This window comes from Saccopteryx bilineata, chromosome 1 (assembly GCF_036850765.1).
Source record: "Saccopteryx bilineata isolate mSacBil1 chromosome 1, mSacBil1_pri_phased_curated, whole genome shotgun sequence".
NCBI lineage: Eukaryota > Metazoa > Chordata > Mammalia > Chiroptera > Emballonuridae > Saccopteryx > Saccopteryx bilineata.
In genome coordinates this window covers 175,319,001-175,333,179 of record NC_089490.1, presented here as the reverse complement: position 1 = coordinate 175,333,179, position 14,179 = coordinate 175,319,001, and the positions used below count along the sequence as shown (strand labels likewise).

General features: G+C 36.4%; 1 protein-coding gene across 3 annotated transcripts in view; it reads left to right on the top strand.

The window, feature by feature from the left end:
* FSTL5 (follistatin like 5) overlaps positions 1–14,179 on the top strand; it is a 699,550-nt gene that overhangs the window by 559,594 nt on the left and 125,777 nt on the right. For all 3 annotated transcript variants that reach the window (XM_066280005.1, XM_066280011.1, XM_066280003.1), the window contains 2 exons: positions 955–1,116; positions 6,621–6,755. In XM_066280005.1, the coding sequence (XP_066136102.1) occupies positions 955–1,116; positions 6,621–6,755 (297 nt within the window). The remainder of the gene's footprint in view (positions 1–954; positions 1,117–6,620; positions 6,756–14,179) is intronic.

Genomic DNA, 14,179 nt, shown 5'->3' with positions numbered 1-14,179 from the left:
AATGTGTCTTCTTAGGATAAACCTGAAGGGAAGGAGAGAGGGCACTATGGGGAGGGGGACAAGGAAGATGTTGAGGGGAACACAGGGGAGGGGGGAGGGGGGAATGCATTCAGGGTGACACTAGAATCTATGCAAACACAATAAATTAAAATAAATTTTAAAAAAAGAAGCTCATCTCTTAACGTCCATATTGTTAAAAGATTAGCGGTTAGGTGTGAGTATTTGAAATAGTGTCTTTACTCCAGATCTAGTGATGAATGTGGTTTTGCTGGAAATATATTAACAAATTTCTTTTAAAAGTTATTTATATATGCCCTGGCTGGTTGGCTCAGTGGTAGAGCATCGGCCTGGCGTGCAGGAGTCCCAGATTCAATTCCCGGCCAGAGCACACAGAAGTGCCCAGCTGCTTCTCCACCCTTCCCCCCTCCTTCCTCTCTGTCTCTCTATTCCCCTCCTGCAGCCAAGGCTCCATTGGAGCAAAGCTGGCCCGGGCGCTAAGGATGGCTCCACGGACTCTACCTCAGGTGCTAGAATGGCCCTGGCTGCAACAGAGCAATGCCCCAGATGGGCAAAGCATCGCCCCCTGGTGGACATGCCAGGTGGATCCTGGTTGGGCGCGTGCAGGAGTCTGACTGCCTCTTCATTTCCAACTTCAGAAAAATACAAAAAAAAAGTTATTTATATATATTTCCTATATTATAAATGTGTGAATAATTCCTCTGTGCTAAATATATCAAAAAAGTGTAGTAAAATACCAGGAAGGCACGTGCCCATTTATCCAAAGATCTCTGGTATATTCTGGTAGATAATGATATTTGAAAACTAAGATCTGTAAAAATATGCAGTATTGTTAAATATGTTATTTAATTTTTCTTATATTGCAATTTTTATTTCTTTGTTTTAGAAAATCAAGGATGGATTCCTAATTCACTTCTTTTTCATGTTTTTTTTTAGTTCCTCCAGTAATCCGGGTGTACCCAGAGAGTCAGGCTAGAGAGCCTGGGGTAACTGCCAGTCTGAGGTGTCACGCCGAGGGCATACCAAACCCTCAGCTGGGCTGGCTGAAGAATGGAATTGATATTACGCCAAAGCTGTCCAAACAACTCACGCTTCAAGGTGCTTTTATTTGCTTTTTTTCTCTTAAATGACCATGTAGACATTTTATACTCAAATTTATATTACATTTGACATCATTTGGTAAAAAGAAAAGAAAAGAAAATGAATCTTGGTGTCAACAAAAATGTCATGAATATGAAGAAAATGTGGTTGTCCCAAAGATATTATATTTGAAATAGTCTTTTTATATATTTAATGTTTTATATAATAGTCTTGTTATGATGATAAATTGGGTCATAATTTTGGTGATATATAAAACATTAAATTATACATCTTTTAAACACTTGTCTTCTGAATTATATCAGATATGCTGAACAGAATAATTGGATCTCTTCATAGAATGCAATTCTGAAGTGACTGTTTAAGTGTTTAAATCATACATTAAAATACATATGATGGAGTCAATAACATAGAAGTTCTTTAGTGAATGTCTTGCAGCACATTTTGCAAATAAAGGGAGAATAAATCAAAATGTTACTAAATGTTTCACATTTACATTGTGTTAGATTGTTAAATTATTGTATTCTCATACCTAAAATATTCTACTTGTTCTAAGATTCTAATATATATACATAATTTTACAGTAACTAATATATGGTAAGTGAAAAACAAAAAAAAATCTTTGCAATGTTAAATAATCTAATGAAAAAGCAGTTATACATATGTTGATTACACTAGCAAGTGAGAAAATGTACAAATCTTATTTCCATTGTCAGTGGTAGCACACAAGCCATTTTACTAGAATATCTGTTGCATGACATTCTATTCTTTATTCATACCTTTAAATTCCTTCAATTTATACTTTTTAAAATAAGTATTTTTTGTTTAGTTTCTTTTTTTTTAAAATAAATTTTTATTAATGGTAATGGGATGACATTAATAAATCAGGGTACATATATTCAAAGAAAACATATCTAGGTTATTTTGTCATTAAATTATGTTGCATACCCCTCGCCCAAAGTCAGATTGTCCTCCGCCACCCTCTATCTAGTTCTCTGTGCCCCTCCCCCTCCCCCTAACTCTCTCCCTCCCTCCCTCCCATGTCCTCCCTCCCCCCACCCCTGGTAACCACCACACTCTTGTCCATGTCTCTTAGTCTCGTTTTTATGTTCCACCAATGTATGGAATCATGTAGTTCTTGTTAAAATAAGTATTTTTTTATTTTTTAAAAATTTTGTAAGCAGCCTGACCAGGTGGTGGCATACTGAATAGACCATCAGACTGAGATACAGAGGACCCAGGTTCAAAACCCTGAGGTCGCCAGCTTGAGCACAGGTTCATCTGGTTTGAGCAGGGCTCACTGGCTTGAGCCCAAGGTTGCTGGCTATAGCAAGGGGTCACTCAGTCTGCTGTGTCCCCCTGGTCAAGGCACATATGAGAAAGCAATCAATGAACAATGAAGGTGCCACAACAAAAAATTGATGCTTCTCATCTCTCTCCCTTCCTGTCTGTTTGTCCCTATCTGTTCCTCTCTCTGTCTCTGTCTCTGTCACACACACACACACACACACACACAAAATTTGTAAGTAGAAACTTATCTTATTCCAGTTTAATGGTGAATATGTTTTATCAAAATTTTTAAATACATCTTTTGAAACATTTACTTATATATTTTTGCACGTCAAAATGACATGTGAAAGTGGTTTTGACCTTTAAAACCTGCATCTTAGCAACCTCTACTGATATAAGCAGGCCCAACAAATTTATATGTTTACATTGACTGATTACATCTTGCTGTCTACAATCTGAGGAGAAGATTGCTCTACTTAACAAAAATTAAAGTGAAGAAAATTCTAATTAGCTTCTGATTTTGTCATTTCTTCCCCATTTAATAGAGGTAAACCCTAAAAAATATATGTTTATTTCCAGGAATATATAGGAAGCAAATTTAGGGAGTTGGTTACACTCCAGACTCCACACTGAAAGTGGGAACCCTTATAAAATAGCCATTGCCATTTTAAAAACAAGGTAAAACAGGTCGAGCTTTGAGACTTTATGGTAAATAACAGAAGCAGAATGAAGAGCACAACCTAAGAGATAAATCTGGGTGTAGAGTATGAAATTCCATGTGGCTTTATATACAATTGTATATTATTTAATACTGTAGCTACTTAATTATTCATTTATTTATTAGATGCTTATTTAGCACCCTATGTAAGGTCCATGTCTAGGCACTAACTGAATAACTGGTCATGGATAGGATACTAATGGTAATGACAGGAAGCAAAACCCAAGGAAAGCAGAAATATTTCATTGGCAAGCAAATCAAGACAGATAACACAACAGACTAACACTCAGTGACGATATAGGACAGCAATGTGATGCTACAGAAGGAAAAAGAACGGTAAAGATGGCAAAACGTTTAATAATGTCAGATTCATAGAAAGGTCAAGGAAGGTCATTAAATGTGTCCATGTGTTAGGTCATTCGTTTGACATGTGACATTTAGAAAAACAGCATTGGTAACAATCAGTTTAGATATAAAAAAGTAAGTAAAAAGCATAAAAATCTCCAGCTTTTGAAAGGAGGAAAAAAAAAAGTAAAGTGATATATGCTATTGGAAAAGGTTAGGACTAATGAAGATGATTCTTTCTCTTTGGATGATTTATCAGTTTAAAGGAATATCAATAATGAGAAAGATCTGTAGATAATGGAGGAGAGGAAGAATAAACAAAGAGGTTGTAAAAATCAAGAAAAGAGGGAAGATTTGCCGGGAAACAGAAAATTTATGTTGAGAAGTAAATAAAGGTGAAGATATAGATCAAAACAGGATGGTTTGGGTTTATTGTTTTTCAGATTTTTATTGAAATATAATTGATAGGTAGCATTGTTAAAGTTTAAAGTATATGATGATTTGATGCACATATATTTTGCAAAATTATTTAGGTACACTTCCTAATCACTTCTTTGTAGTTCATGATTTAAAGAGCAAGATAACTTACTCTTTAGAGTGAGATGTAAGTATTACAATGGGAAACAGCAAACAAAGACTAAAGACTCAAAATAAAGGCAGAGTAGGACATAAAGACATCTAACTGTAATTGTCCAGTGAAATGAATATCAGGTTGTATGGAACATACTGCGAATTGAAAACTATGTGCAAATTTCTGAATTTGCTCATGCAGTAGTCTTATAATTTATGTCAAAACCTAGGTGTAGGAACACTAGCTGTACAGATATGTCAGCTTGTCCGAATTCTGGGGTTAGAATGGCAAGTGAATCATATGAGATTATTGAGAAGAGAGAATTTGAAGATGGAATACATTGACTTGCTGTTTCAAAAACTCTGGGGAATTTAGGTTAGGTTGTGAGTCTTGAAAGAAATGTTCTGTGGAGACCTAAAACAAGAAGATGATGCAGGCTTAAATACATCACCTACTACCTATCTGTTATAGCAGGGGACTACAAACTAAGGCGCCCAGGCCAAGTTTGGAAAGCTGCCTCCTATTTTTATACATAAAGCAATTTTTTGCCCGTTTTTTGTTTTTGTTTTCAGAACACAGCCACACTTATTTATAAAAATTTTATCTATGGCTGTTTTCATGCTACTATTGCTGAGGCGAATGGTTGTCACAGGGACTGTATGACCCACAAAGCCTAAAATATTTACTATCTGGCCTTTTCCAGCAAAAATAAAGGCAGAAACAAACCACTGCCAATCAGTATTTTGGACAAGATTATCTACAAAGAATTTGAGGAATGAAGGTGTGCAGTTATATTTATAAATTGAGAAAAAATTGCAGGTGACGTGAATGATTACCTTTCCTCAAACACTCACTGCCTCTCCATATCCCATTCACATCCTTAGAGACGGCACTCAAGAGCTTCCCCCAGTGCTTCCCTGCTTTCTTTCCCCAAACGGCCGCACCGATTATTATGTCCTGTCACATAGTCATGTTCCTTTCTACTACACTCGATGCATAGCATTTGTGTGAATGGATAATGTGGAATACCCACACACAAACACACTCAGAGACACATACAGAAAGAAAAATGAAAAGAAAAGGAAAGGAAAAGAAAAGGAAGGGAAGGTAAAATAAAGGAAGGGAGTGGGTGAGAAGGGAAGGGAATGGAAGAGAAGGAAGGGAGAGAAGAGAAGAGAGAAAAGAGAAGGAAGAGAAGAGAAGGGAAAGGAAGGGAAGGGAAAAGGAAGGGAAAGGGGAAGGGGGAAGGGCATGAAAGAACTCTATACAAATGAGTGCAACAAACACAGTCTGATAAAGCCTGGGTCCAGACTTTCCCTTTGATTTGAGTGACTTGGATAAGATCATTCAGAATCTCAGCTTCTTTATCTGAAAATTAAACATTATTTGAGATGATTAAGAAATAATATATGTCCCTGGCCAATTGGCTCAGTGGCAGAGCATTGGCCCAGCATGTGGAAGTCCTGGGTTAGATTCTTAGTCAGGGCACACTAGAGAAGTGCCCATCTGCTCCTCCACCCTTCCCCCTCTCCCTTCTCTCTGTTTCTCTCTTCACCCTCAGCAGCCAAAACTCCATTGGAGCAAAGTTGGACCAGGCACTGAGGATGGCTCCATGGCCTCTGCCTCAGGCACTAGAATGGCTCTGGTTGCAATGGAGCTATGCCCCAGGTGGGCAGAGCATTGCTCCCTAGTGGGAATGCCAGGTGGACCCCAATCAGGCATACCTGGGAGTCTGTCTCTCTGCATCTCTGCTTCTCACTTCAGAAAATATACAATATATATATATATATGTGTGTGTGTGTGTGTGTGTGTGTGTGTGTGTGTTTGTGAAAGTATCTTCCATATGGCAAACATATAATAAGTAGTTAATTATATCATGGTTTCCACACTGGGAAATGCAACTCATTATTTAGGAATTAGTGTAAGATATTATTTTATAAGATTTAAAAGTTGAATTAATTCCCTTAGCCCTTTGGTTACACATTGACTATATCAATTTCCATATTACAATATTGTTTACTTTAGGTATATTTATTGCAAAAGAATAAAAATCTTGCAGACAAATTATGTCTCATTAATCTTTCTGTTCTTCTTACCTAATAACTCTAGATATATAATAAAGACTTAATAACAAGCTTGATAAGTGGCAATCATATTATACTTCCATGATATTTATTTATGAATTTTTAGTATGCATCCTTCTATAAATTATTACTTAAAACATTTGTGAAATCTCAAGGCAAAGTAGATTATAAATATTAAAAATTAATAAATGAATGAAATTATAGTTTTCAATGTGAAATGCTCCTTATACAGTGTAGGAAAATGGGAAATAAATATCAAATATAAAGTGTGTGCATTTGATATTGAGTATTGGGCTCTTTGTAATATAATGACAGCACAGTTTATGAAACACTTGAATGCTTTTGGAATAATTTGGCATGCTTCCAAAGCATGGAAGTAAGGAGGAAAATAGTTTAATTAGGACAAACTAAGAGAATCATTTGACTGTATAATCAGAAAGCACTGTACCAAAACTGAAATAGTAGTTTACAAGTTGCATTTGCTTTCGGTTTTCAGCAAATGGCAGCGAGGTTCATATAAGCAACGTGCGCTATGAGGATACAGGAGCATACACTTGTATCGCAAAGAATGAAGCAGGAGTGGATGAAGACATCTCTTCTCTTTTTGTGGAAGATTCTGCTAGAAAGACCCGTATGTACCCCATCACACACATACATACATACAATGTACTCAGCTTTACAATCAAGCTTTTTTCAAAGAGCAAAAGAACCAGAAAATTCTAAGAAATGAATAATATATTAGAAAAATGTCTTATGCAAGATAGGCATGTTGAAATATTAAAAATAGATTTAAGAATTAAAAAACAAGCTTGTGAAATTTTTTTTTAATTAATTTATTTATTTATTTATTTTTATTTTTTTTTTATTTTTTTTTATTTTATAATTTTATTTTTTTAATGGGGTGACATCAATAAATCAGGATACATATATTCAAAGATAACAAGTCCAGGTTATCTTGTCGTTCAATTATGTTGCATACCCACCACCCAAAGTCAGATTGTCCTCTGTCACCTTCTATCTTGTTTTCTTTGTGCCCCTCCCACCCCCTATCCCTCTCCCATTCCCCCCTCCCCCCCGTAACCACCACACTCTTATCAATGTCTCTTAGTTTCACTATTATGTCCCACCTACGTATGGAATAATACAGTTCCTGTTTTTTTCTGATTTACTTATTTCGCTTCGTATCATGTTATCAAGATCCCACCATTTTGCTGTAAATGTTCCGATGTCATCATTTCTTATGGCTGAGTAGTATTCCATAGTGTATATGTGCCACATCTTCTTTATCCAGTCATCTATTGCTGGGCTTTTTGGTTGTTTCCATGTCCTGGCCACTGTGAACAATGCTGCAATAAACATGGGGCTGCATGTGTCTTTACGTATCAATGTTTCTGAGTTTTGGGGATATATACCCAGTAGAGGGATTGCTGGGTCATAAGGTAGTTCTATTTGCAGTTTTTTGAGGAACCACCATACTTTCTTCCATAATGGTTGTACTACTTTACATTCCCACCAACAGTGTATGAGGGTTCCTTTTTCTCCACAGCCTCTCCAACATTTGCTATTACCTGACTTGCTAATAACAGCTAATCGAACAGGTGTGAGGTGGTATCTCATTGCCGTTTTGATTTGCATTTCTCTAATAGCTAAAGAAGATGAGCATCTTTTCATATATCTGTTGGCCATTTGTATTTCTTCCTGGGAGAAGTGTCTATTCATATCCTCTTCCCATTTTTTTATTGGATTGTTTGTTTGTTTGTTGTTGAGTTTTATGAGTTCTTTGTATATTTTGGATATTAGGCCCTTATCTGAGCTGTTGTTTGAAAATATCATTTCCCATTTAGTTGGTTTTCTGTTTATTTTGTTATCAGTTTCCCTTGCTGAGCAAAAACTTCTTAGTCTGATGTAGTCCCATTCATTAATTTTTGCCTTCACTTCTCTTGCCTGTGGAGTCAAATTCATAAAATGCTCTTTAAAACCCAGGTCCATGAGTTGAGTACCTATGTCTTCTTCTATGTACTTAATTGTTTCAGGTCTTATGTTTAGATCTTTGATCCATTTTGAGTTAATTTTTGTACAGGGGGAGAGACTGTAGTCCAGTTTCATTCTTTTGCATGTGGCTTTCCAGTTTTCCCAGCACCATTTATTGAAGAGGCTTTCTTTTCTCCATTGTGTGTTGTTGGCCCCTTTATCAAAAATTATTTGACTATATATATGTGGTTTTATTTCTGGACTTTCTATTCTGTTCCATTGGTCTGAGTGTCTATTTTTCTGCCAATACCATGCTGTTTTGATTGTCGTGGCCCTATAATAGAGTTTGAAGTCAGGTATTGTTATGCCCCCAGCTTCATTCTTTTTCTTTAGGATTGCTTTGGCTATTCGGGGTTTTTTATAGTTCCATATAAATCTGATGATTTTTTGCTCTATTTCTTTAAAAAATGTCATTGGAATTTTGATGGGAATTGCATTGAATTTGTATATTGCTTTGGGTAATATAGCCATCTTGATTATATTTATTCTTCCTAGCCAAGAACAAGGTATATTCTTCCATCTCATTATATCTTTTTCAATTTCCCTTAACAATGGTTTATAGTTTTCATTATATAAGTCCTTTACATTCTTTGTTACGTTTATTCCTAAGTATTTTATTTTTTTTGTTGCAATCGTGAAGGGGATTATTCTTTTGAGTTCGTTCTCAGTTGTTTCATTGTTGGCATATAGAAAGGCTATTGACTTCTGAATGTTAATTTTGTATCCTGCGACCTTACTGTATTGGCTTATTGTTTCTAGTAGTCGTTTTGTGGATTCTTTGGGGTTTTCGATGTATAGGATCATATCATCTGCAAAAAGTGATACCTTTACTTCTTTTTTTCCGATATGGATGCCTTTTATTTCTTTGTCTTGTCTGATTGCTGTGGCGAGAACCTCTAGTACCACATTAAATAAGAGTGGAGAGAGTGGACAACCCTGTCTTGTTCCTGATTTAAGGGGGAAAGCCTTCAGTTTAGTGCCATTTAATATTATGTTAGCTGATGGTTTATCATATATGGCCTTTATCATGTTGAGATATTTTCCTTCTATACCCATTTTGTTGAGAGTCTTAAACATAAAATTGTGTTGTATTTTATCGAAAGCCTTTTCTGCGTCTATTGATAAGATCATGTGGTTTTTGTTCTTTGTTTTGTTGATATGGTGTATTACGTTAACTGTTTTACGTATGTTGAACCATCCTTGAGATTCTGGGATGAATCCTACTTGATCATGATGTATTATTTTTTTAATATGTTGTTGTATTCGATTTGCTAGTATTTTGTTTAGTATTTTAGCATCTGTATTCATTAGAGATATTGGTCTGTAGTTTTCTTTTTTTGTGCCATCCTTGCCTGGTTTTGGTATGAGGGTTATGTTGGCCTCATAAAATGTGTTTGGAAGTATTGCTTCTTCTTCAATTTTTTGGAAGACTTTGAGTAGAATAGGAACCAAGTCTTCTTTGAATGTTTGATAAAATTCGCTGGTATAGCCGTCAGGGCCTGGACTTTTATTTTTGGGGAGTTTTTTAATGGTTTTTTCTATTTCATCTCTACTGATAGGTCTGTTTAGGCTTTCTGCTTCTTCTTGACTCAGTCTAGGAAGGTTGTATTTTTCTAGGAATTTATCCATTTCTTCTAGGTTGTTGAATTTAGTGGCATAAAGTTTTTCATAGTATTCTACAATAATTCTTTGTATATCTACGGTGTCTGTGGTGATTTCTCCTCTTTCATTTTGGATTTTGTTTATATGAGTTCTTTCTCTTTTTTCCTTGGTAAGTCTTGCCAAGGGTTTGTCAATTTTGTTGATCTTTTCAAAGAACCAGCTCCTTGTTCTATTAATTTTTTCTATAGTTTTTCTGTTCTCTAATTCATTTATTTCTGCTCTGATTTTTATTATCTCCTTTCTTCGGCTGGTTTTGGGTTGTCTTTGTTCTTCTTTTTCTAGTTCCTTAAGGTGGGAAGTTAAGTGGTTCACTTGGGCTCTCTCTTGTTTGTTCATATATGCCTGAAGCGATATGAACTTCCCTCTTATCACTGCTTTTGCTGCATCCCATAGATTCTGATATGTCGTATTGTCATTTTCATTAGTCTGTATATATCTTTTGATCTCTGCACTTATTTCTTCTTTGACCCATTCATTTTTTAAAAGTATGTTGTTTAGTTTCCACATTTTTGTGGGATTTTTTTCCTCTTTTTTGCAGTTGAATTCTAGTTTCAAGGCTTTATGATCAGAAAATATGCTTGGTACAACTTCAATTTTTCTGAATTTGCTGATATTGTTTTTGTGGCCCAACATATGGTCAATTCTTGAGAATGATCCATGTACACTTGAGAAAAATGTATACTCAGTCACTTTGGGATGAAATGTCCTGTAGATGTCTATCATATCCAGGTGCTCTAGTGTTTTGTTTAAGGCCACTATGTCTTTGTTGATTCTCTGTTTGGATGACCGATCTAGAGCCGTCAGCGGTGTATTGAGGTCTCCAAGTATGATTGTATTTTTGTCAGTTTTTGTTTTAAGATCAATAAGTAGCTGTCTTATATATTTTGGTGCTCCTTGGTTTGGTGCATATATATTAAGAATTGTTATGTCTTCTTGATTCAGTGTCCCCTTAGCCATTATGAAATGGCCATTTTTGTCTCTAAGTACTTTTCCTGTCTTGTAGTCAGCATTATCCGATATGAGTATTGCTACACCTGCTTTTTTTTGGATGTTATTTGCTTGGAGTATTGTTTTCCAGCCTTTCACTTTGAATTTGTTTTTATCCTTGTTACTTAGATGAGTTTCCTGTAGGCAGCATACAGTTGGATTTTCTTTTTTAATCCATTCTGCTACTCTGTGCCTTTTTATTGGTGAGTTTAATCCATTTACATTTAGTGTAATTATTGATACTTGTGAGTTCCCTATTGCCATTTTATATCTTGCTTTCTGTTAGTTTTGTGTCTTGTTTGATCCTTCTCTTTCGTTTTTCTATCTTTTGTTTTTATTTGGTTGTATTCCATACTACTTTCCTCTGTTGCTATCTTTTTTATCTCATGTGCTTCTGTGGTGGTTTTTTCAATGGTGGTTACCTTTGAGTAATGAAAAGGGTCCCTACCCTGTTCATTGTAGCAAACTATTTTGTGAGTACTTTTGCACTCCATCGTCCTTTGCTACTGTTAATATCCATCTTCTCCCCCTCTTTCTTTTTGTTGTTGTCACAGTTTAAATTTGGTTTTATTGTGTTCTTCTTGGAGCTTTTACTTGTGGCTCTGTTTTTTTTTGTTCTTTGTATCTGATTGGAGAACCCCCTTTAGTAATTCCTGGAGTGGGGGTTTTCTGATGATAAATTCCCTCATCTTTTCTGTATCTGTGAATGTTTTTATTTCTCCTTCGTATTTGAAGGATAGCTTTGATGGGTATAGTATTCGTGGCTGAAAGTTCCTTTCTTTCAGGACTTTAAATATTGGGGTCCACTCTCTTCTAGCTTGTAGAGTTTCTGCTGAGAAATCTGATGATAATCTAATGGGCCTTCCTTTATATGTTGTATTCTTCTTTTCCCTGGCTGCCTTGAGAATTTTTTCTTTGCTGTTGGTTTGTGTCAATTTCATTATGATATGCCTTGGAGTAGGTTTGTTGGGGTTAAGAAAACTTGGAGTTCTGTTTGCTTCTTGAACTTGAGGCTTTAGTTCTTTCCACAGGCTTGGGAAGTTCTCATCAATTATTTGTTTAAGTATGTTCTCCATTCCATTTTCTCTCTCTTCTCCCTCTGATATACCTATTATTCTTATGTTATTCTTTTTGATGGAGTCAGATAATTCTTGTAGGGCTATCTCATTTTTTTTAATTTTTGAGTCTCTTTCTTCTTCTCTCTGTTGTGCCTCAAGTTGCTTGTCTTCTATTTCACTAATCCTCTCTTCTATCTGACCTGTTCTATTAGCTAAGCTTGTTAATTCGTTTTTCAGCTCGTGAATTGAGTTTTTCATCTCTGTTTGATTTGTTTTTATAGTTTCAATTTCCTTGGACATATATTCTTTGTGTTCATGGAGTTGTTTTCTGATTTCCCTATATTGCCTTTCTGTGTTTTCTTGTATATCTCGGAGGATTTTTAGGATTTCTATCTTGAATTCTCTGTCATTTAGCTCCAAGGTTTCCAATATATTAAATTTTTTCTCCATAGATTTTTCCTCATCTAGCTGTGTTACCTCTCTTTCTTTTGTATCCATGATATTCGATTTTCTCTTCCTTAATGGCATCTGAGGGTGGTTTTGTTGATAGTATTAATGAGATTTAATAAAGAATAAAAAGTTAAAAAAAATAAAAAAATAACAAATCGAAAAGAGTTGTTTTTTTAAAAAAAAATTAATAATGAAATAAAGAAAAATAAAATAAAATAAAAATTTTTTAAAAAAGGAAATTATTCCCCCCCTCTTTTTTTCCTCTCCTCTCCTCTCCCCTCTTTCTTGAGAAAATCTTGTGGTGGACTGTGAGTTATAACAAACAATGCCTGTGATGGAGGGCCTGAATTGGGGAAAAGTAATAAAGGGGCAAAAAAGAGAGAAAGAAAAAAAAAAAAAAAAAAAAAAAGAAAAAAAAAAAAAAAAAGGAAAAAAAAAGAGCGTATGGACCCACAAAAAGCAAATAAGGAAAAAATTTGGGTCAAGAATAAAATGATTTGCTTTTAGGTGTTGGTTTTCTAAGAGTTATGATGAGAGGAATAAGAGGAAAATGGAAAAATGGGGGGACAAATTAAAAACTTACTATTGTATTTAGTGGAACAAGAACTAGATAATATGGAGAGCCAGGGATGGGAGCACTGTTAGTGAGTTAAAAAGGTGAAGTAAAAACCCCCCAAAATGCCACAAACATAGGTTTGAGTCCCAGATAAGATAATTTGTTTGTTATTGAGGTTTGAATGAAAGGAGATGTAAAGGAGAAAGGAAGAAACTAATATAGAGGGAGAAAAGAAAGAGAGAGAGAGAAAAAAAGAGGGAACCACTAAAAGAAGAAAAAAGAAAGGAGAGAGAGAGAGAGAGTTAAGGGTTTTGGAGTGCAACCCTCATAGAGAGAAAGGAAGAGAAGAGAAATGATAATGGGTGATGTAACACTTATGGGTAGTGTAGTTCAGGGAGAGGAGAGAGTAAGACCGGTAGAGAGTTAATCGGCCAAATTGGAGGAGGAAAAAAAAGTCTCAAGAATGAAGATAAGAGAAACAAACGAACAAATATAATAAAATGGGATAGGTTATAAAGTCTGCAGATTATTCTTGATTTTGAGAGGTTATCTTCTTGCTTTTTCTTTTCTCTCCCTCTTCCTGGTCGGTGACTCTGTACCCCGGGTTCTGCCCCTTTGGCACGCTCAGGTAGAGGTTTGCAGTTGATAAGTCTCTATGGCAATGTCATGTATTGTGCTTTATTCTCGTTGGGAGTCGAGGCTCATTAGCATTTATAGGCTCCGACAGTGAGAGAGTCCGTGTTCCTGGAGCCTTTCTCCTAGTCTTTCCTTCCTCAATTAGTAGCCTGATAGTCCAGGTATGGGGTTGCTGCTGCCTCTGCCTGGATAGTAAGAGGCTCAAATTGCTGGCAACTCCCCACTCTATTTCCACTCAGCACAGGGCTCTGGGTAAGGCTCAGTCAGTCAGAGCTGCTAGCATAATCAGGCGGGCTTTCCGCCCACTCGAAGACCTCTGGCTCTGCCACTCTATCCGGTAACACAAGCGGGCGCCCACTTCCGGGGCGCTTGGAGGAAACTCTCACTCACTGTCTGCAACCAGGATATCCGGCCAGCAGTCTCACGCTCTGAGTGAAACCCCCAACCGCAGGGAAAAGTTGCAGCGTTGGAATTGAGTCTCGCTCCGTCCCCGTGTGCGGCTTTTGCAAGGCGCTGGGGCGGCCCGAGATTCCGCTTTGGCCCACACAAAGGCCCCTGACTCTGCCCCTCTGTGCGATAACACGGGCGCGCACTGCCGAGGCACTCGGAGGAATCGCTCACTCCTTATCTGCGCGCGCAAACCAGGATATGAGGCCGGCAGCGTTTCGCTCTGAG